At 45.1% G+C, this 21,322-nt stretch overlaps 1 protein-coding gene across 1 annotated transcript in view; it reads left to right on the top strand.

Moving 5' to 3' along the window:
- ZFYVE26 (zinc finger FYVE-type containing 26) overlaps window positions 1-20,721 on the top strand; it is a 68,675-nt gene extending 47,954 nt beyond the window's left edge. The window contains exons 31-42 of the mRNA XM_025392624.1: window positions 580-716; window positions 1,984-2,204; window positions 5,926-6,073; window positions 6,312-6,521; window positions 7,015-7,233; window positions 11,334-11,531; window positions 12,224-12,423; window positions 13,267-13,408; window positions 13,712-13,771; window positions 14,974-15,156; window positions 16,105-16,149; window positions 18,584-20,721. Of these exons, the coding sequence (XP_025248409.1) occupies window positions 580-716; window positions 1,984-2,204; window positions 5,926-6,073; window positions 6,312-6,521; window positions 7,015-7,233; window positions 11,334-11,531; window positions 12,224-12,423; window positions 13,267-13,408; window positions 13,712-13,771; window positions 14,974-15,156; window positions 16,105-16,149; window positions 18,584-18,787 (1,967 nt within the window). The 3' untranslated portion in view covers window positions 18,788-20,721. The remainder of the gene's footprint in view (window positions 1-579; window positions 717-1,983; window positions 2,205-5,925; window positions 6,074-6,311; window positions 6,522-7,014; window positions 7,234-11,333; window positions 11,532-12,223; window positions 12,424-13,266; window positions 13,409-13,711; window positions 13,772-14,973; window positions 15,157-16,104; window positions 16,150-18,583) is intronic.
- The last annotated feature ends 601 nt before the right edge of the window (window positions 20,722-21,322 follow it).

Raw genomic sequence — 21,322 nt, 5'->3', positions numbered from 1 at the left:
CAGCTAATGTACTCCATCCAACTTGTTTGCCAAAGCAAATTCTTGGCATTTCTATTAGCCTGTTTCCTCTGAAGTTCATCATATTAACCTATTACACTGGCCCATTAGCTTCTAGCATTGAGAAGGCCAGCAACCAAATAATTTGGTTCTTAACTTTTAGTACGTGATTTGATTTTAGTTTTTCTTAAGTTTCCCTTTACCATCCTACCTCCCCATGATCCCTCCTTACCCCTAGGTAATCCCGTTAACAGTTTGGCCTGTAACTCTCCACAACAGGTTAGTTTTTAGAGTATCCAGTGGCTCAGCCATTTATTTGAGAAACACACCCCTTTTAAGGTTTCTTGTGTGAAGCAAGGTTATGTGACAAATGCTGTAACACTCACCCCAGGTCTACGCCTGGGGAAGACAGTTTGAGGTGCTTAGTAGGGTGTCCTAAAGCAAACAAAAGGAACCAAGGAGAGAGAAAGGGCCCTGAAATAGCAGGCAAATGCCTACCTGCAACTCATGCCAGCTCACAGGACTGGGTTAGACTGAACTGCCAGCCAGTGAATGACACATGAATGGTATTTCTCTTCTCAGCTCTAGACAGCTCCAAGAGTGAAAGCCCTCCATACTCGTTTGTGGTGAGAGTCCCCAAAGCAGATGAGGTAGAATGGATTTTGGATCTCAAAGAGGAGGAAAATGAGCTGGTGCGAAGTGAATTTTACTATGAGCAGGTAATAGCAATAAAATGCAATGGTCACTTAAGTTTCTTTATGATGTGTAGTAGTATGACGAGAAATACAGAGGCAGGTGAACACACCTGGCCTTTACTTGTTTATAGTGCAATAATATGGGAGCTAAACCAGTAAATCTATTAACGCAGAAAATAATGAACATCTTGGGAATTGCACAAGGGGAGACCAGGAAAGGCTTCGTGGAAGAGGTACCATTTAAGATGAGCTTTAGAAGAATGGTAGGAGTGTGACAAGCAGAAAGCTGGGGGTCATGAGGAAAGTGGGGATGGGGAAGGACAAAGAATACAAAATTAAAACATCTGATCAAAGACACCATGCCCAAAATTGCAGGGCACGATTGGAGAAGTGGAAGTTGTTTAATTTGAAGGGAATATAGAATCAATAGAGTCAATAGAGAGCTCATAAAAGGTAGGCTTGAAAAGGATTACTTATATATAGGGTCTTGCATTCTGCAGTAAGGACTGTCTACTTGATAGGTATCAGGGACCTATGAAAGGTTTCCGAGTGTGCTGTGGGAATATTCATTTGGCAGCAGTGTGTCCATGGCTTAAAGCAGCAACTCCTCTAGGTGGTCAGACAAGTGAGCTGACCGTTGTTGTCCAAGTCAGCAATAAGGACTTGCACTAGTGGACCCGAAAAAGGAGGGGACCTATAGACATTGTCAAGAACTAGGTAACAAGGCCAGGCACAGTGGTGCCCACCTGTAATCCCAGCACTTTGAGAGTCTGAGGTGTGTGGATTGCTTGAGCTCAGGAGTTGCTGACCAGGCTGGGTAACATGGTGAAATCCCTGTCTCTACAAAAAAAAAAAAAAATACAAAAATTAGCCGGGCATGGTGGCGCACAGCTGTGGTCCCCACTACTTGGGAGGCTTAGGTGGGAGGATTGCTTGAGCCTGGGAGGCAGAGGTTGCAGTGAGCTGAGATCGCACCACTGCACTCCAGCCTGGACAACAGAGTGAGACCCTGTTCCAAAAAAACAAAATAAAGAAGTAGGTAACAGGTGGACACAGTGCCCTTCTTCCCAGTAAAATGACAAAACCTAAAAGCCAGAGCTTTGGCATTGCTACTTAGAACATATGAAATTTGTTTAGTTCCACTTCTGCTTTCTTGTGGAATTTGGTTCCTTCTCCCAGGGTCTTTCAGCCTTTTGAAAGGGGAAGGATAATTTCTGCCACCCAGCTGCCTCTGGAGAATGCTCTGGCCCCTGGACTCACCGTGTGTTCTCCCTTCTTCCACCCCGGCCAGGCCCCCAGTGCCTCCTTGTGCATTGCCATCCTGAATCTGCACCGGGACAGCATTGCCTGTGGTCACCAGCTGATTGAGCACTGCTGCAGGCTCTCCAAGGGCCTCACCAACCCGGAGGTGGATGCTGGGCTGCTCACGGACATCATGAAGCAGCTGCTGTTCAGCGCCAAGATGATGTTCGTCAAAGCCGGCCAGAGCCAAGACTTGGCTCTTTGTGACAGGTAGAGGGCAATGAGTCTATTCTTGTACGTAGGAGCAGTTTCTAGCCAGCTGCTTTTTCTGACCTCACTATGATTTTTTTTATCTCATCATCCCCTCTGACAAGACATGCTGAAAGATTTTTCATCTCTGTAATGTCGACGAAATGGTGTTGCCAGATCACAAGTATTCTTCCCCATACTACCTGACATCCTTTTCTTTTTCAGAGCAGATCCTCAAAGCAGAATTTACTCTACCTACACCCAGTCAGAAAGAAAGTAAAGACTTTCATTGGTTAATTTGTCATTAAAGTTAATGTAGGGAAGCACCTTTAGTCTCTGTGGGACTTTCAGGCTTTTAAAGAAAATGTGTCTTCCTTGAACATCTGGTGATTAGCCTTGAACAAAACTCTACTCCAATCCTGACCAGATTCAAACTGTGACTTCAGTGAGTTCTGGATGATAGATTTTTAAAAGCACTCTGGGAATTGATCTATTCCTGTGTCACAAGTAGGAACCTGGGTCATAAAGTAGAAGTGTGTATGGAAAAGGTATGATTAGACCTCCCTCGGGTTCCTGTACAACCTGCTTTGACTCCATCCATTAACCTGACAATGAAAACTCCTAATTCCCTGCTTATCCACTCAGATGTGTGACTCATATTGTGTGTTCCCAGCACTCAGTCCTAACCAAATTTGGGAGAAGGGAGCATAATTTTCTTTGCAGTATCATTGCCTCCCTCAGACATTTGCTCGGAATACTTATCTACAAACTCAGCAGCCAGCATAGAGCATGGTAAATCCCAGCTACATGACTTCCTAGCTCTGTTAACCCCTCTAGGCCTCAGTCTCCTCCTCTATAAAATGGGGTGGTAATACTGATCTCATGGGGCTGTTACAAGGTAAAATGAGATCATCCATGTAGATGGTGAAGAACTAAGCCTGGTATATACTGTGTATCCCGAAAATGTTAGTAATTTGTATTATTTTTAGTAACAAAAACTAGAAGGTGGAGAAAAGCAGGAGGAGGTGAAACAAAGTAGAAGGAAGTGAAAAGGAACTAATCTGATTCCTTTATATCAAGAGGCAATAGATTCTACATCATTTTTCAAGTTGATAAATGAAGAAACAGATATGTGTTAAATTTTTGAAATAACCATGAAAAGAATCAAAAATCTACCTAATTATGAGAAAAGGATAGGAGGAAAAAAACGGAAACCTTTCCACATACCAAAAGGTGGAAAACAAAGGAAACATGAAAAAAGACTTAAGGCAAAAATAAAAATATATTCAAATATCAGTAAGGTAAATGAAAAAAGAAAAATACTTAGATTGGGGGAAAACAAACTTCACATCAAGTCCAGTATTTCCTTTAAAATGTAATATAGATAGAGGAAATATCCATTTTTAGGCAGAGGGCAGCAGAAAGTAAGGAAGTCCTCACTTTAATCGGATTCTCACTCACCCCAACATGTCATGCGCTTCTTTGACAGTTTACAGCAATGGTTTCTGTTTAAACAGCCGTTTCTCTGACCCTGCATTCAGACACGCCCACTCTAAGAATCTTTCCCTTTGCGCCAGTTTGCTAATGGGAGTGAATTCATTCCTCACATGTGTTGCCTTGCAAATCAGTTACAAACTCTTGGTTTTCAGAGTATTTTTCTAATGTTTTTAACTCATACCCCCTTCTGATAGACAAACAAATAAATAAATATAGGTTTAAAAACAAAATTCAGCTGGGTGCAGTGGCTCTTGTCTGTAATTCCAGCTACTCAAGAGGCTGAGGGAAGAGGATACCGAGGCCAGGAGTTCAAGACTAGCCTGGGCAATGTAGTGAGACCCAGTCTCTAAAAACATAAAAATAAACTCACCACCTACTTCAAATGTTTTCATTTCCCAAATATGCAAAAATATTATGAGTACCAATGCTTTTATACACTATACTTTCCTCTCCCCCATCTCTACATTGTTAAGAATCACTGATGTACAGAATCCCTTTCTAGGTAATTGATGGATAATTCAGGATCCACAGAGGTTTTTGCTGCAGTTATGAGACAATATTCAGGAACCTTGAGTGTAGGCTTGTCTCAGTAGCACCAGATAGTATAATCCAGCCCTCTGGGCTTTCTGTCCTTATAAGGTTTTTACAAGCATTAGGTGAGACCACAGAAGGCAGCCCTACTAGGCTATAACAAGGGCCCGTCCTTAGCCCAGAGTGAAGATGTCAAGTCTAAAATAAGAGTGAAGGACCAGGATGCCTCCACCCAGCAGCATCTCCAGGGAATGGTAGTGATGTGGCCTGTGCACTGACGAGGAGTACAGGCCATTGATACTGAATCTATGCTCTCTCACTCACAAAAGAGGGTTCAAAAGGACCAAAAAGCAGATGGGTCACTTGTAAGCACCCAATGTTCAGTGTAAAGGCCTTGCCTCAAATACCCTTGAGCATCCCCACACCAAACATTAATATCTAACATTTATTAAGTGCCAGAAAAGTTCCAGACATTATCCTAAGCCCTTTTACTTGGGTTATTTCATTTTATCCTTAAAACTCCACTATCACAGTCATGCATTGCTTAATGACAGGAATATGTTCTGAGAAATGCATTGTCAGGTGATTTCGTCATTGTGCAAACACCATAGAGTACACTTGCACAAACCCAGAGGGTATAGCCTTCTACCCACCTAGGTTATGACCTATTGTTCCTAGACTACAAACCTGTACAACATATTACTGTTCTGAATACTGTAGGGAATTGTAACACTATAGTATTTGTGTATCTAAATATAGAGCAAGTATAGTAAAAATATGGTATTATGATCCTATGTGGCCACCATTGTATATGCAGTTCATTGCTAACTGAAACGTCATTATGTGGCTTATGACTGTATATCCATTTTACAGTTGAGTAAATTAAGGCAGAGAGAGGTTAACTAACTTGCCCTGGGTCATAGAGCTACTAAGTGATAGAGCCAGAATTCAGTCTGACTCCAGAGCTTTCACTCATGGCAACTATGCTATGCATCTCTTAATTCTCATGATCACTTTCATATTGAAAATGGAGCAGGCCTGTAATCTCAGCACTTTGGGAGGCCGAGGTGGGTGAATCACCTGAGGTCAGGAGTTCAAGACCAGCCTGGCCAACATGGTGAAACCCTGTCCCTATTTAAAAAATACAAAAACTAGCTGGGCAAGGTGGCAGGTGCCTGTAATCCCAGATACTGGAGAGGCTGAGACAGAAGAATCTTTTGAACCCAGAAGGCAGTGGTTGCAGTGAGCCAAGATTGGACCACTGCACTCCAGCCTGGGTGACAGAGCAAGACTCTGTCTCAAAACAAACAAAAAAAAGAAAATGGATAGGAAACCTTTTTTTTTTTTTTTTTTTTGAGACTGAGTCTGGCTCTGTCCCCCAGGCTGGAGTGCGGTGGCCGGATCTCAGCTCACTGCAAGCTCCGCCTCCCGGGTTCATGCCATTCTCCTGCCTCAGCCTCCCGAGTAGCTGGGACCACAGGCGCCCGCCACTTCGCCCGGCTAGTTTTTTGTATTTTTTTTAGTAGAGACGGGGTTTCACCGTGTTAGCCAGGATGGTCTCGATCTCCTGACCTCGTGATCCGCCCGTCTCGGCCTCCCAAAGTGCTGGGATTACAGGCTTGAGCCACCGCGCCCAGCCATAGGAAACCTTTAAGCGGCTACTCTAAGTAAGATTCTAGGGAGCCTCATGGCCTTGCCCTTTTCCTCCTTGTAGCTACATCAGCAAGGTAGACGTGCTGAATATTTTAGTTGCTGCTGCCTATCGCCACGTGCCATCTTTGAGTCAGATCTTGCAGCCAGCTGCGGTAACCAGGCTAAGGAACCAGCTTTTGGAAGCTGAGTACTACCAACTGGGCGTTGAGGTGAGACAAAGACAAAGCTTACTTCCACCCCACTGTAGCAAGTTGCTTTTGCTTAGCCTTGCAAACAGATATTGCCATCTTTCAGTTGTCCTGCCCATGGGGAAGAATCGGGGGCATGACTAGTTTGCCAGCAAAGGAGTAATGGCAGATAGTGGGGATGAGGTGGTTGGCAACTTGGGAATAGAATAGGTCTTTGGGACATTTAGGCCCTCACTAAAAGGGGCAGTTTTTCTCCCAGGTCTCCACAAAGACTGGACTTGATACCACCGGGGCGTGGCATGCTTGGGGCATGGCCTGCCTCAAAGCCGGGAACCTCACTGCTGCACGGGAGAAGTTCAGTCGCTGTCTGAAGCCTCCGTTTGACCTCAATCAGCTGAATCATGGCTCAAGACTGGTGCAGGATGTAGTCGAGTACCTGGAGTCCACAGTGAGGCCCCTCGTATCCTTGGTAAGAGCAAAGCAGGAAGAGTGCCTGGCTCAGGAAGGGAGGCCCAGGAATAGCAATGACCTGGAAAAAGAATCAGCAGAAATTCAGCTAACAGTGTCAGTCCTGGCTTAGCGTCAACCAAGTTAAAAAAATTTTTTTCCATCACATATAGTTAGATAAGTAACTATATGTGGTTAGATAAGTAATAGAGGCATTTAAAAAAAAAAAAAGGAAACGATGTTTAAAAAGATAAAAATGACATGTGACATATAATCCCATACACAGACTAATTAGTGTTAAGATTCTGGTGAATTTTCTATGTTATGTGTTTTAATGAAATCGGGGTTGTACCATATCATAATATGTAGAATTGTGTATCCTGCCTGTTCTACCTTTGACACTGCATTGTGAACATTTTTCCACATTGTTAAACATTCTTTGTAAGCAATATTTTCAGTGTCTGCCGAGAACTTTTTGAGTTTCATTTTTCTCTCTCGCTCTCCTGTGCTGTCAGCAAGATGACGATTACTTTGCCACCCTGAGGGAACTGGAAGCTACCCTTCGGACGCAGAGCCTTTCTCTGGCAGTGATTCCTGAAGGGAAAATCATGAACAACACCTACTACCAGGAATGCCTCTTCTACCTGCACAACTATAGCACCAACCTGGCTATCATCAGCTTCTACGTGAGGCACAGCTGCCTGCGGGAAGCTCTTCTGCACCTTCTCAACAAGGTGGGATACGGACACAGCTCAAAAAGGCAGTGCCTGCCTTGCTTCTCTGGCTTGGACCACTCAGCCTTAAGGGGGACAATAACCCCCTGACACTTAACCCTGTGTTGAGCTATGGGGCCATCTCTAGCAGAGCCAGGTCAAAACAGAGGACTCTGCACAACTGTTATTCAGGGAGTGTGAAAAGTCTTAGCCTGAATCCCAAATCTGCCCTCACCAGCAAAGGCACGTTTCATTCCTTCTCCCAAAACATGCAGCAGAATCGGATCATGGTTAAGAGCATGGTCTCTGGAATGAGATGTTCAGTGTGAGTCTTGCATGACCTTGGGCATATTGCTTAGAGTCTGCTTCCACAAGCCTCCCTAGCTGGCCTGGGATAGTGTCCAGCTTCTGACCCAGCTGCTGGTCCATTCAGAGTTGTTACTACAAGGGCCAGGAAGCACCATGGCTCCAATCCTATAGTTGAACCCCAAATAGATGATGAAAGGAGAATATGCCCTACTTTTTTTCCTCTCCCATCCTCTGCTCCCCTCCCACTGGAAGCAAAGGCACCACTGAAGAATATTATGCCTTTGGAGCCCTTGATAAGCAATCGGGACTTCATTTTACCATGACCCATTTTTTTGTTTTTGTTTTTTCCAGATGGGGACTTGCTATGTTGCCCAGGCTAGAATGCAGTGGCATGATCACAGCTCACTGCTCCCTTGACCTCCTAGGCTCAAGAAATCCTCCAACCTCATCCTACTGAGTAGCTGGGACTACAGGCACATGCACCACACCCAGCTACATTCCTTTTTTTATCTGAATGTTCCATAATAACTTTCGGAGAAATTGGCTGAGATGTACCAAATTTTATAGGAAATTTAATGAGCTCAAGGCAGACTTTAGTTTCATTCTGCCACCCTAATTCAAAACAGCAGCCAATGCAAATGTACAGACAGACATATTTTCTAAGATTGATCCAAGTGAAATCAGCAGTTCACAAAATTATTGTGACTATACCCCTACAGGACAGTGAAGAGAGGGGGTTTTCACCAGTGCTGAGCTACTGACTATTCTTAGCTACTAACCAGGTCTCAAGAATAATGTAGAAGTCATGTTATATGGAGTGGAATTGCTAACTTTTTTCCTTTTCCTCAATTTCCAAACAAGTTTAGCAGTAAAGCTGTTTCTCCCAGGCACAAATTGAGAATGGAAATCACCTACTTCTGTTCCCTCTGACAGCTGTAATCCAGAAAGCTAAGCTGCCTACTTCATTAGCTTAGTATAAGCTGACGACAGCAGTGCCCTTGCTTTATATTTACCAGAGCTAGGAAAGAAACCTTCTTTTTATCTCCTGTAATCATAGTTACCCTTGAACTGAAATATCTTACCTTTATTCTCAAGCAGGTAGGGAGAGGAGGAAAAGACATTGTGAAAATTACACCTGAATGCCTGGAGCATGGCAGACGTTCTCTTCCCAGCCTTTTCCCTATGTGTTTTTTCCCTTTGCCCACACTGTCCCCAGACTGAGCTTTCTAAAACATAAATAGACTCATGTTATTCCCTCCCTAAAAGGCCTTCAGAGGATCTCCATGGCCACAGGAAGAACTCCAGATTCCTTAGCATGCTACAGAACTCACCAGGATCAGGCCTCTTTATTTCTCTAATTTATTTTCACCACAGATCCTATCTGTACCTTATACTCCAGACTCATCAAATTACTTTTAACCAAATTTTCCTGATTTACCACGCACTGTCTTATTTCCATGAGTCTTTATATGCTGTTTCCTCTACCTAGAATGCCCTGCCCCTCCTTGTTTTCTTAAAAAAAATCATATTTGCCAGGCGTGGTGGCTCATGCCTATAATCCCAGCCCATTGGGAGGCCGAGGCGGGTGGATCACTAGGTCAGGAGGTAAGCCCAGCCTGACGAAGATGGTGAAACCCCGTCTTTACTAAAAACTACAAAAAGTAGCTGGGTGCAGTGGCAGGCACCTGTAATCCCAGCTACTCGGGAGGCTGAGGCAGGAGAATTGTTTGAACCAGGGTGGCAGAGGTTGCAGTGAGCCAAGATCGCGCCACTGTACTCCAGCCTGGGTAACAGTACGATTCCATCTCAAAAAAAAAAAAAATTCTATTTATCCTTTTAGTATTCTTTCAGGCCCTCTCTGTTGAGCATTCACAGAACACTCAAGCAGCATTAGCCTCCATTGCCCTGGCACTGCATTTATCCTACTGGATTGCAACTGTTTGTTTACAATTGAGTCTTTCCATCTGGACCAACAAGGGCTATATTTTACTTATCCGTATATTCAGGCACCTGACCTAGTACCAATTATGAATGAGTATGTGGATAGATGAATGGATGGCATGGAAGTTCTTGAGGTGCTGCCCTTCTGAGGTGCTCCATCTCTCCTACAGAGCTAATGCCCCTGCTTCTTCAAATGTGGCCTACAACTTTTAGATTAGGTCTAGTTTTCTCTGAGGCAGGAGAATCGCTCGAACCCAGGAGGCAGAGGTTGCAGTGAGCTGAGATCGTGCCATTGCACTCCAGCCTGGGTTACAGAGTGAGATTCTGTCTTTTAAAAAAAAAAAAAAAAAAGACAAAAATATCTGCCGCCATAGTAGAAAGAGAGATAGTAAACATGAGAAATAAAATAGATAGTGTAGATTATGAATAAGAACAAGAAAAATAAAACAGGGATGAGGAAGGGGTGGCTTGTATAATTTTAGACTGGGTACCCAGGGAAGGTGACATCTGAGTAAAGTGCCAAAGAACACGAGGAGTGAATCATGCAGATCTATGGGGAAGGCACGGTCCAGGCAGAGGGTGTGATGAGGGCAAAGGCCAGGATGGCTAGAGCAGAGTCCACTGGGACAGGGTACTATCGGATAAGGTCAGAAAGGTCACAGGCCAAATCATGCAGGACCTTGTGGACATTGTGAGCGATGAGAAGGGAAACTGCTGGGAGACTGTGAGCAGAGGAATAACGTGATCTGGCTTAGGTTTCAACAGAGTCACTCGGGCTCATTTGTGGGCGTTAGACTGACAAGAGGTAAGAATGGAAGCTGATAGACCAGGGAGGAGTATGTTGCAATAATCCAGACAAATGATGGCGGGATCCAGTGTGGTCCGAGGGAGGTGGTGAGAAGTGGCCGGATTCTGTGTGCTGTAATGGTGGTGGTGGAGCCAATAGGATTTGCTGATGGATTTGATGAAGGAGTATGATGGAAAACATGACTAAGGTTTTTGACTTGAACAACTAGAAGAATGGAGACACAGTCTGAGAAAGGGAAGACTGTGGAAAGAGCAGGTTTCAAGGAACAAGCAGGAATGTAGTTGTAGATGCATTCAGTTAGATCTCGAAGTGGACGTGTTGAGTAGACAATTGGATGTAAGTTGGATGTATGGTTCTGGAGTTCAGGGGGAATGAACAATCTGGAGATGGGATTTAGGCATCATCAGCAAATCAACAGTATATTAAGCAATGAGCCTGGATGAAATCACCAGGAGAATGGGTATAAATAGAAAAGAGTATAGGCTCCTCCTAAGCCCTGGGGAGACTGGGAGGGATCAGCTAAGAAAATTGAGAAGGAGCAGCCAGAGATGTAGACAGAAAATCTGGAGAGGACAGTGTGGTGGAGGCCAAGTGAGGAGAGTTTTTCTCAATTAAAATAAAAATTTATTTTTTAAAAAGGCTTTTCAAGGAGGAAGAAGCCATCTCTGTCAAAAGCTGCTGATCGATCAGGTAGAAAATGAGGATCAAGAATTAACTGTTAGATTTAGAGTTTAGTGGTCACTGGTGACCTAAGGGGCAGTTTCAGTGGAAGTTATGGGTGCAGAGCTAGATTAGAGTGGGTTCAAGAGAAAAATCACAGGAGGGAATTGGAGACAGTGAGGGTGGATAACCCTGTCAAGGGGCTTCTCTGTAAAAGGAAGGAGAGAAGTGAAGCAGTCGCTAGAGTGAGATTCTCAAAGGTATCTGTGACACATAAAAGATTAAGAAGCAATGCATTGGGAGGATGCTGAAGGTTCATCAATAGAAGGAAATTCAGAGTGGATCCCAGACAGTGCCAAAACCAGACTCAAGACTTCTGACTTCTCGCCCTGCCCTGCTCCAGGAGAGTCCTCCAGAAGTTTTTATAGAAGGCATTTTCCAGCCAAGCTATAAAAGTGGGAAGCTACACACTTTGGAGAACTTGCTAGAATCCATTGATCCAACCTTGGAGAGCTGGGGAAAGTACTTGATTGCTGCCTGCCAACATTTACAGAAGAAGAACTACTACCACATTCTGTACGAGCTGCAGCAGTTTATGAAGGTAATGGCAGCCCCTTCCTGCCTTCTACCTCTGTCGCTGATACCCCACCCTGCAGGGGAGGCAGTGCACTATGAGGGAATGAGACTGTCATTGGTCCCTGGCCTTGCTATTTGGCTGACCCTAGAGCAAATCCATGTTGCTCTCCAGCATTGTTAAATAATATTAGGATTTCCATCCTAAGTTTGGAGGTAGACTTTAATCCTGTCGATAATGGCATTCTTCAGAAAGCAAGAAATTGACAGGTTAAAAAAAAAAGAAATGAATGTTAGTTTCAAGATAAGCATGAGATATGAATGTAGAATTCATAAGGAATGATGGAAAAGTTAGTGTTTTTAGAGAAAATATGTGAAGGGAGAAGGAACATGTTTCTCCCAATCTTCCTGAGGATTGTCAGCACTAAATGACAGAGAAATTGAATTATTTAATGCCAAAGTACAAGTAAAGCCGATTTGAGTGGAGAATCAGAAATATCTTCTTTTAGCATCTCTTTGGTGGTGGAATAATGTCCTACCGAAGAGCTCCACCAGTCAGTGCACCTCGGGATCTCTTGGACCTTTGGGTGATGGGTTCAAAATAGCAGCTCAGCTGCTGGTGGGAGTGGGTGCTGGAAATGAGGTCTCTTAGTGGAAATCCACACCCCACCCCCAAACCCCTGATCTACTTTGACCTGAACATCTATTTTCCTCTTCTAGGACCAAGTTCGGGCCGCCATGACCTGTATTCGGTTCTTCAGTCACAAAGCAAAGTCATATACAGAACTGGGAGAGAAGCTGTCATGGCTACTTAAGGCCAAGGACCACTTGAAGATCTACCTCCAAGAAACATCCCGCAGCTCTGGAAGGAAGAAAACCACGTTCTTCAGAAAGAAGATGACTGCAGCTGATGTGTCAAGGTAGCTGGAGGTTCAGGGGACCATTGGTGTGGGGCAGGAAGGGTGGGAGCAGGTTTCTGTTGGTGATGAAGCTACTCTTGTCCATTCCCCAAATCCTGAAAAAAAAATCTAAAAGGAATCATCCCTGGATGACAGTGTCTAGTACAAGCCTGGAAAGCCTACAGAGGAGCTGGTAGGCGGAGTGGGAGTGGAGGGAGGATTAGCATCACAGGCTACAATCAGACTACACTCCAAACTCCTTACAGTAGGCAAAAAGGATCCTGTATGTTCTGGCTCCTGCTGATGTCACCATCTTTATCTCCTGCTACTCTCTTGTTGCTAAGCATCAATCCCTGGCCTCCTCAGGGCTCCTCAACACACCAAGTCCTTAATTTCTCTCAGCTTTAATACTTGCCAGTCCCTCTACGTAGAACATTACATCTGAGGTAAACGCTCTACCACTACCATTTATCGCTTTCAGAGGCTTAATTGCTAACTATTTTATGTGTTTGTTTACTATTAATTTCTCTTCTAGCCTATAAACTCTGAGGGCAGGGCTCATCTCTCTTGACCAGTGTTACTGTACCTGGCACATAGGTGCTCAATAAATACTTGTTGATTCAATGACTGGACCCTATCTGGTTCCACAGTGCTCCGTAATATTGCGAGTCTGTGCAGGACACGAGATCACCATTTTTTGGTCTTGTCATAACTGCTCACAAGGTATTTGGGGTCTCTTTTCCCTCTGCATCATTTCTTTTCCCTTTTCCATCACGATGTTATTCGACTTCTCAGTCTCCTGGCCTCAGTCACCTCACTTCTGGGCCCTCATGAGGCTGGACTGTGCGTATTCTGTCATCACAGGCACATGAACACACTTCAGCTGCAGATGGAAGTGACCAGGTTCTTGCATCGGTGCGAAAGTGCTGGGACCTCTCAAATCACCACTTTGCCTCTGCCAACCCTGTTTGGAAATAACCACATGAAAATGGATGTTGCCTGCAAGGTACATGCAGCGTTTCAGACCTCTGGCAGACTACTGTCATCTTTTAGAACACTTATCATAATTGCAGTTGTCTAGTGTTATTTCAGCTGTTTGTTTGATGGCTGCCTCGCCACTAGAATATGAGCCACTGAAGACTGGTGATCAAGTCCATTTTGATCATTCTTATATCCCTAGTGCCTGGCACTTAGCAGGGTCTCAACGAATATTTGTTGAATAATTGAATAAATAGGGGCCTTCATTCTTGGTCAAGAGGATACTCTAGTAATTGTTATGTTTTTAAGCATGATTCCCTTTCCTTTTCAGGTCATGCTGGGAGGGAAAAATGTAGAAGATGGTTTTGGAATTGCATTCCGTGTTCTGCAGGTATGACTTGGATTACTCAAATCATACTGAGGACAATCAGCACCTGACCACAGTTCCGGGAGAGATTATTCTTTAGGAAATTCTTATCCCAAGAAAAGTAGATTTACACTCACATTAGGGATGAAATCAAGGAGGTGACTATTATAGAACTGGGTCAAATTCAAGACTCTAGGCCACTTTGCCAGAAGCCAAGTAACCCACGACAAATTCATCAAAAGCTACCAAATAAATACCAGGAGCCAAGTCTCAGACAGTTCCCCATAGCTGTTTCCCTGAGAAACACTGCTCGTTCTCACAGGGAGCATGGCTGGAGGGCTGGCCAGGGGCTTTCCACTGGCCACAAGGGCTGTTCCCCTTTCTCGGTCTGTATAGGAGCTGGCTGGAGGAATACGTTTTCTATTGCTTGTGATAAAAGGACACAGGTCCGGCTGTGGCACTGGAGCAGGGGCTGGAGCAGAGCACTGAGACCATGAGGGGTAGAGTCTCTACAGACCTGCCCACCACCACACAGCTCCATGCAGATACCCCAGTAGCTGACAGCAGGCAGCTTAGGGCAGGCAGGGTATTCATGCATTGTGCGTGTGTCAGTAATCAATGGCTTCATATATGATTAGTCAGGTGTTTTTCTTCCCATCTATTTTCAGTGTTGGACAGAGCTCACTACACACAGATACCCTGGTAGGCAGGCAGAAGGGCAGCTCCGCCCAGGCCCTGTGGCATAAGGGTTCTCCTAGACCAGATTTACGGTGTTTATCTGGCAGTTTTCAGCGAATGAGTCGTTCAGTGAATGGGTCTGTTTCTGAACACTAAGTCGACTACCTCTTAACAGAGCACCAGGTGTCCAGGGTAGCAAATACCAGCCCCCAATGCCCATTTCTCAAGAAAAAGCAGACTTATTAGAGAGAAAATGAACTCGTCTTAGGATTTTTATAAGAATATTTTCAGTGAGTGCCACCGCAGCAAGCTAAATGTATCATTTTAGATACTTGGCTGCAGTTTTTTGGGGTTGCTTCCTAAAGTTCTACCTGACGCCAAAGAGGAATTGATGCTTGCTTTTCGTTTGGTCTATTTATGTTTTCTACTGTGACCACAATCAATATGGCTTATCTACACCAAGCATAGTGAGAGCTTTTAAATGCTGCCTCCCTCCCCACTGTTAACGTTTCCTGCTCCTAAGCCCATTATCTCGTGTTCTGTTCTAGGACTTCCAGCTAGATGCTGCCATGACCTACTGCAGAGCTGCCCGCCAGTTGGTGGAGAAGGAGAAATACAGTGAGATCCGGCAACTGCTCAAGTGTGTCAGTGAGTCAGGCGTGGCAGCCAAAAGTGACGGGGACACCATCCTCCTCAACTGCCTGGAAGCGTTCAAGAGAATTCCACCTCAGGCACGCTCCCTCTCGTACCTCTTGGCTCCTCCATCAATTTCAGCGTCTTCACATCCCCGTCTTTATTGTTCTGTTTCCCATAATGTGCCTGAAACTCTACAAGATCCTTTTATCATTCTGAACCCCTCTGCAATAATGACCTCACCCTAATTGACCCTTCCCTGTAAAGAAAATTTATGGAGATGATGTCTATACCCAGGGTGGCCCTCAACATCCCACTGTGTAAATTTGTTTGCACCTGGAAGTGTCTATGGAGTTGAGCTTCTTCCTACAACTGTAGAGGAGGTCAGGGTCGGCCAGCAGATGACCTTTGAAGCCTGTTACCTGTGGAATTGTCCTCCCATGGTGGCTTTTTGGAGTGAACAGAACCACATCCATTTGTGAAGGCCGTGGACAGGCCTCTTGGGAACTGTCCTTCTCCCCAAATTCTGAAGCTTAGTGTTATGGTTAAATTTTCTTTCTTGTTCTTAAAGCAGGAGTTGAGTTTACAAAGAAGAGTCAGCCAGGTGTGGCAGCACATGTCTGTAATCCCAGCTGTTCTAGAGGCTGAGGCGGGAGGATCACTTGAGCCCAGGAGTTCTGTACTATAGTTTATTATGCCGATACATACTTAGTGTTAGAACTTAGTGCCTGCACTAAGTTCATGATCAATTTGGTGACCTCCCAGGAGCAGGGAACCACCAGGTTGCCTAAGGAGGGGTGAACTGGCCCAGACTGGAAATGAAGCAGATTAAAATTCCTGTGCTATCAATAGTGGGATCATGCCTGTGAAAAGCCACTACACTCCAGCCTGGGCAACATAGTGAGACCCCATATCTTTGAGAAAAAAAAGTCAGGCGGGCATTTTCATTCTGAAGTCAGAATGGCTGGGCTGAGGCTGGGCTGGGCCCTGGCTCCCAGACTATGGGACTCTTCTCCCTCTCACATTGCTGTTTCTGTTCTGTACAGGAGCTGGAGGGCCTGATCCAGGCAATACACAATGATGACAACAAGGTGAGCTGAATTGTCTCCAAACCTGGTGATGCTAATGAATAGTGTCTCAGGCTTGCCTTATCACCTTTATCCCTTGCTCCCTACAATAGCTCCATACAACCCGTATCTCAGCTTCTTTATTATCAGAGATGGAACCGAGGCTTGGTTAGGGGTGTAGGAAGGCGGGAATAGATGGGGAGTAGGTGAACATGGACTGCATGAGTCTTTGCCTTTCCAAGTCTTTATCCCCAAGACGAATGTGTCCTAGGCTGCTCTTGAATCTCCATTTTAAACTGATGTCTTCTCTCAGAGATTCCTAGGAAATCCTTCACCTCACCTCCATCTTTGGATGGACTGATGGAATGAGGTTCCCAGAGTAGGCAGGTATCTCTTTATCCTAGAGGGAAAAAGGTACAGTAAGAAAAAAACCCCACCCCACGCTTTGACCAACAATGTCCACCAGTGTCTCAGTTTCCAGAATGAACCTCTCCTCAGGGGCCAAAGAACTCGTCCCTGTTTGGGAAATTGGTGAACCTTTGCTTCCCGTTGCCTTTGGGAGGAGTGCCAGTAAGAATAAAAATCTTCCCAGATGCCCCCATTTGTGGCTGACCACTGGATTGATCCTTCTGCCATCTGCAGGAAGGGCTCCAAGCCAGGAGGAGCATGAGAAAGCCAAGCCAGTCTGAGCTGCCCTGGCCAGCGGCAGGAAAAATATCTGACAGCTGAGTCCCCTGTGATGAAAATTGACGTCAGGCAAAGAGCTTCTTACATGCTTCCCATGGCCGTATTGCTGATCCCGGGACTGAATTTACTGGGCATTTTTCAGTCTCCAGGGTTAAGGAGAACAACTTCTAAACATTTCTTCATTTATTTCTGTAACGTCATGATGCACTCCTTGGAAAGGATGAAATTCTGACATCCTGAAATGTAGAGAATTACTTTTCTAGAGTCAGATTGAGGACCCAACAGCCAGGACAGACGCCCAGATCCTCTGATTCCCAGACTGCAGTTCTTTCTCAAGCCTTCACGGAGCCTCCCACTCCGCAGGACAGCGACTCTATTCCTGGGAAAGACATGCACTAAAGTAGAGATAGTCCTTATTACTTTTTCAGGTATTTTTCTCTCAGCAGCTGTCTAACGCAGTTAAATGACCTGAGGCCATGGGGGCTTGCCAGAAAAACAGCTTCATTCAACTCCATTCCTGACTCTCTGGCAAAATGCCCCTCTTCTCTTGGTAGGAATTTTGCCTGCCAACTTGTGAGATGTATTTAGCTTAGCATACGTAGATGCTAAGGGGAGCTCAAGGCCTGGGGAGAGCTAACATCCTAGGGCAGCAAGTGGATACCCAAGCAGCACAGGACTGGATCACTTCAGTGACCTCAGAACATGCCAGACATCATCTAGCTGTAGGAGATTATCTGTAATTCAGCTTAGAGAGGAAAGAAAGACTTTAGTGACCAAAACAAATAACAGATGGAGCATTGATACAGGAAGCAAGGCGAGTCCCCTTCACTAACCAACGGGGATTATTGCGACAGAAAGGCAACTGCTGGCAGAAGCTCTGTGGCAGCTTGTGAAGGCCTCTCTGCTCACCAGCCTAGAACACTGTTTAACCAGGGGGTGCTGGGGAGACCAGGGCCAGGAAGGAAGGGACTCTTGTCTCCACCAAACTGGGGATTCATGAGATAGCAATTCTGGGAGATACATACACACATACGCACATCCTGAAACAGCTGCCTTTGGTCCAAACAGGCAGAGTCAAAGCAGATCTAAGTGGGGTTAGAACTTAATTCGACTTTTTCCAATTGCATGTGTGTGTCTTTCTCCTCAAATTTCCAGTAATTATAAAAAAAACTTTAGATTCAACAGGCTGAAAACAGAAAAATAGAGGAGGATCTATGTGTTCATTCTAGGATTCTGATGGTTTATTCATCCCTGTAACGCATATTCACTGAACACCTACTACATGCCAGGCCCCGTGCTATGCACCAGGAATACTGCAGGAGTAGAAAAAACAGACACTACTCTTGCCCCTTAAAGTCTGGTTAAGGAGACAGGCATCAATCAAATAATCACCCAAGTAACTACAAAATCACAACTCTGGGTGAGAGCAGTGCTGATCCTGTAGCCCAGAAGCTGCTGGAGAGCCTGGGAGAGTGAGGAGGAGAGTGTTAGAGGGAGTGGACAGAGACCAGACTGCCTGCTGGCCTGCCTTCTTTTTTAAATTCTTAGCTTATTTGTCATAACTTTTTATACTATAAAATAGCACAGTGTTATAGCGTATGTCCAGAATATTGAAAGAGTTGTTATAATACCATAAAATGCACGAATCCCGTTATGAAGGTAGCAGGTGAGATGTGATGTCTGTCTGCCTGAGCTTTCTGCTGCAGTTCTGTGTACTTGATTTGTCAGTGATGGATGCCTTTCCGCTGTCTCTTTTATAACTGACTGCCAGGTTCGGGCCTACCTGATATGTTGCAAGCTGCGTTCTGCCTACTTGATTGCTGTGAAGCAAGAACACTCACGGGCCACAGCCCTCGTCCAGCAGGTGCAGCAGGCCGCCAAGAGCAGCGGGGACGCAGTAGTGCAAGACATCTGTGCCCAGTGGCTTCTGACAAGCCACCCCCGGGGTGCCCATGGCTCAGGCTCCAGGAAGTGACCTTGGGCAGCGGGGCCAGGAACACGTAACCTGAGAGCTGGGCAACAGCAGTGATGGCGATGCCCTCCACCTCTTTCCTCCTGTGGAATGGAACTTCTCTGGCTCTGCCCTAGGTTGGAAAGAGCTGGATTGAACCCTACTTGCCTTCCCGGGCAAGTATAGGACTTTTCACGCAAGTGCCATGTTTCTCTAAAATTGTGGAATCTATGTGTGTTTGTCTGGAGATGGCCAGTTCTTTCTACCTCAGAGTGAGTGAGTGTGTGTTCACACACGCGTGCATGTTCCTGTGCACTGATGTTTACGCCCAAGCATTTCTGAACAAATGAAACTCTTCTCCATTGAAAAGAGGCACTTTACTTTAGACTTGCCACTCTGAAAACCTTCCCTGCGTTTTGGTTCTTGACCCGGGTTGTCCTGTTTGTACAGTCCCCTCCCTGTGGACGTGCTTTAGTAGCTCCTCTTACCTAGAGGACTTTTACAGAGAATTAGAGCAACACCAAAAGGATTGCCTCTTTTCCTTCCTTCCCATTCCAAAATTCAGAGATGGCTTTGGGGCAAGTGCCACCTGTGGAATAAACCTGTTTTCCAGGTGTCTCTTCTCCCAAGCACAAGAAGTCCTGGAGTCTTTGGAAGGTAGTCTGAATAGAAGGGTTTTCAGGTGCAGGCATCTGAAAGCTGTGGGTACATGTATAAATGATCAGATCTGTGAGGCTAACATGGGCAAGAGGGTCTCCATCACATTCATCCAGAGGGGAAAGAAAGGCCACCATCCAAACAGGGATACAGGGGAGGCAGGTGAGGAGAGCGGTGCAGAGCGGGTGCTCACAAGCACAGAGCTGCCTCTTGTCAATGTCCCTCCTGCAAAGTTGGTGGGTGAGAAAACGTGACTTTCTCTTTGAGGGTCTGGGGAGAGAAATGGTGGCCAGGATCGTAGGACTGAATGACTCGATTTTACCTATTTGAGCTGCAATCCTGTTCGTGCTGCTTGAATTGGTTAGGAAGCTGCTTCCCTTTCCCTCCTGCTTCCATTCAGTCTCTTCAGGACCACGGGATGGATATGCAGACACGTGGGGTCATTGGGAAGGGAGTGCGCTTCTTTTCTCTGTCTTAGAAGAGGGAGTCAAGGGTTGGCTTGGAATTGGACCTCTGGACAGAGTCAGAATGAGGGCATAATGAGTAGGTCACATCTGGTTGGTGGAAAACTAGGTGAAGTGCTTCTTTAATATGCACTGGCTTGTCTTCCCACCCAAGATGTGACAATGTTTGAGAAAAGGTGTGTCATACTCAGTGACTTCAATTTGCAAATGAGGGGCCTAAAGAAAGCTCTGCAGCTCTGAACCTCTCACTGGCCAGAGCTCAGCCTATTGGTCCCACCCATGATGCTAAGACAAACAGAAACTGGAAGCTGAAGTCAGTGTCTTTGGTGCTTAGAAACCCTGTGGATTTCCCTCTGAACCGAGATTTTTAGTAGTAAAATAAACAACTCATGGACATCTGTCAGATGAGAAGTTTTGGTCCTGTTAGAGAGGAAAAAGACCGTAAGGAAACTACTAGATCCATTTGGGCTAAAGTTTGGCTTTTCCTTCCTTGAGTCATAGAACGTATCCATCTCCCAGGAAATGTCCTTCTCTGGCATCTGCTTGCCCTTCTGAGTCTGCCTTTTTTGCACTGAACATAAGCACTTTATACTAATGGGTCACAAATCTTGCAGCCCTTAATTTGGGAGAAGACCAGATTTTCCTGACATTTTCCTCTAACTCATTGAACTATCAGATTATAGGTAACCACTGACTAGACTGATAAGAGATGAGGCTAAAAGCCTTTGAATACCACGCTGTAGTCTCCAACAGAAAAACCACCAAAACAGATATCCATGTTGAGGGGTTGAATGTTTTACTACAAACAAGCCACAATAAAGTGTCTATCAACGTGTTTCTTGGCTTCGTAACTTCTTTGTGCTTTCTTGCGCCTACCCTTCTGTCCTTTTTCCTTGTGGAGAGAAAAGGTGGGTGGGGAAGATCAGATGGCCTTCAATTCAGACTTACTCTAAATAATCCCCATAATGACTAATGACTCTGCTTTGGATTTATCTCGTTTCCTGTGTGTTAAAAACTATTAGTGCACCCTCTACCACCGGAAAACTTTTTTTTTTTTTGCTTTAGTTGGGGGATGGGTAGAGATAGGTAATACATTTATAAGGTACAAAAGGTAAGTGAAAAGTCCCTTCCACCCTGTCCAACCAGCCCAGTCCCCTCCCAGAGGCCACCATTGTTATCAGTGTCTAGCATATAGTTCCAGAGCTACTTATGCATAAACAAATATTAATGACTAAAGTGTTCCACTGTGAAGATATACCACAATTATTTAACCACTTTCTAATGATGTACATTTCATGTTGTTGCCATCTTTCGCCACTACAGATTATGCTGCATTGAATTATCTTGTCCAGAATTGGTGGGTCAGAGAATAAGTGCATTTAACAAATATTGCCAGTTACCTTCCAAAGAGGTCGTAGCAATTAACTCTCCCACCAGC

The sequence above is a fragment of the Theropithecus gelada genome, chromosome 7b (genome assembly GCF_003255815.1).
Source record: "Theropithecus gelada isolate Dixy chromosome 7b, Tgel_1.0, whole genome shotgun sequence".
NCBI classification, from domain to species: domain Eukaryota; kingdom Metazoa; phylum Chordata; class Mammalia; order Primates; family Cercopithecidae; genus Theropithecus; species Theropithecus gelada.
The sequence above is the reverse complement of the archived record's forward strand: the minus strand, read 5'-3'. Positions and strand labels throughout refer to the sequence as shown.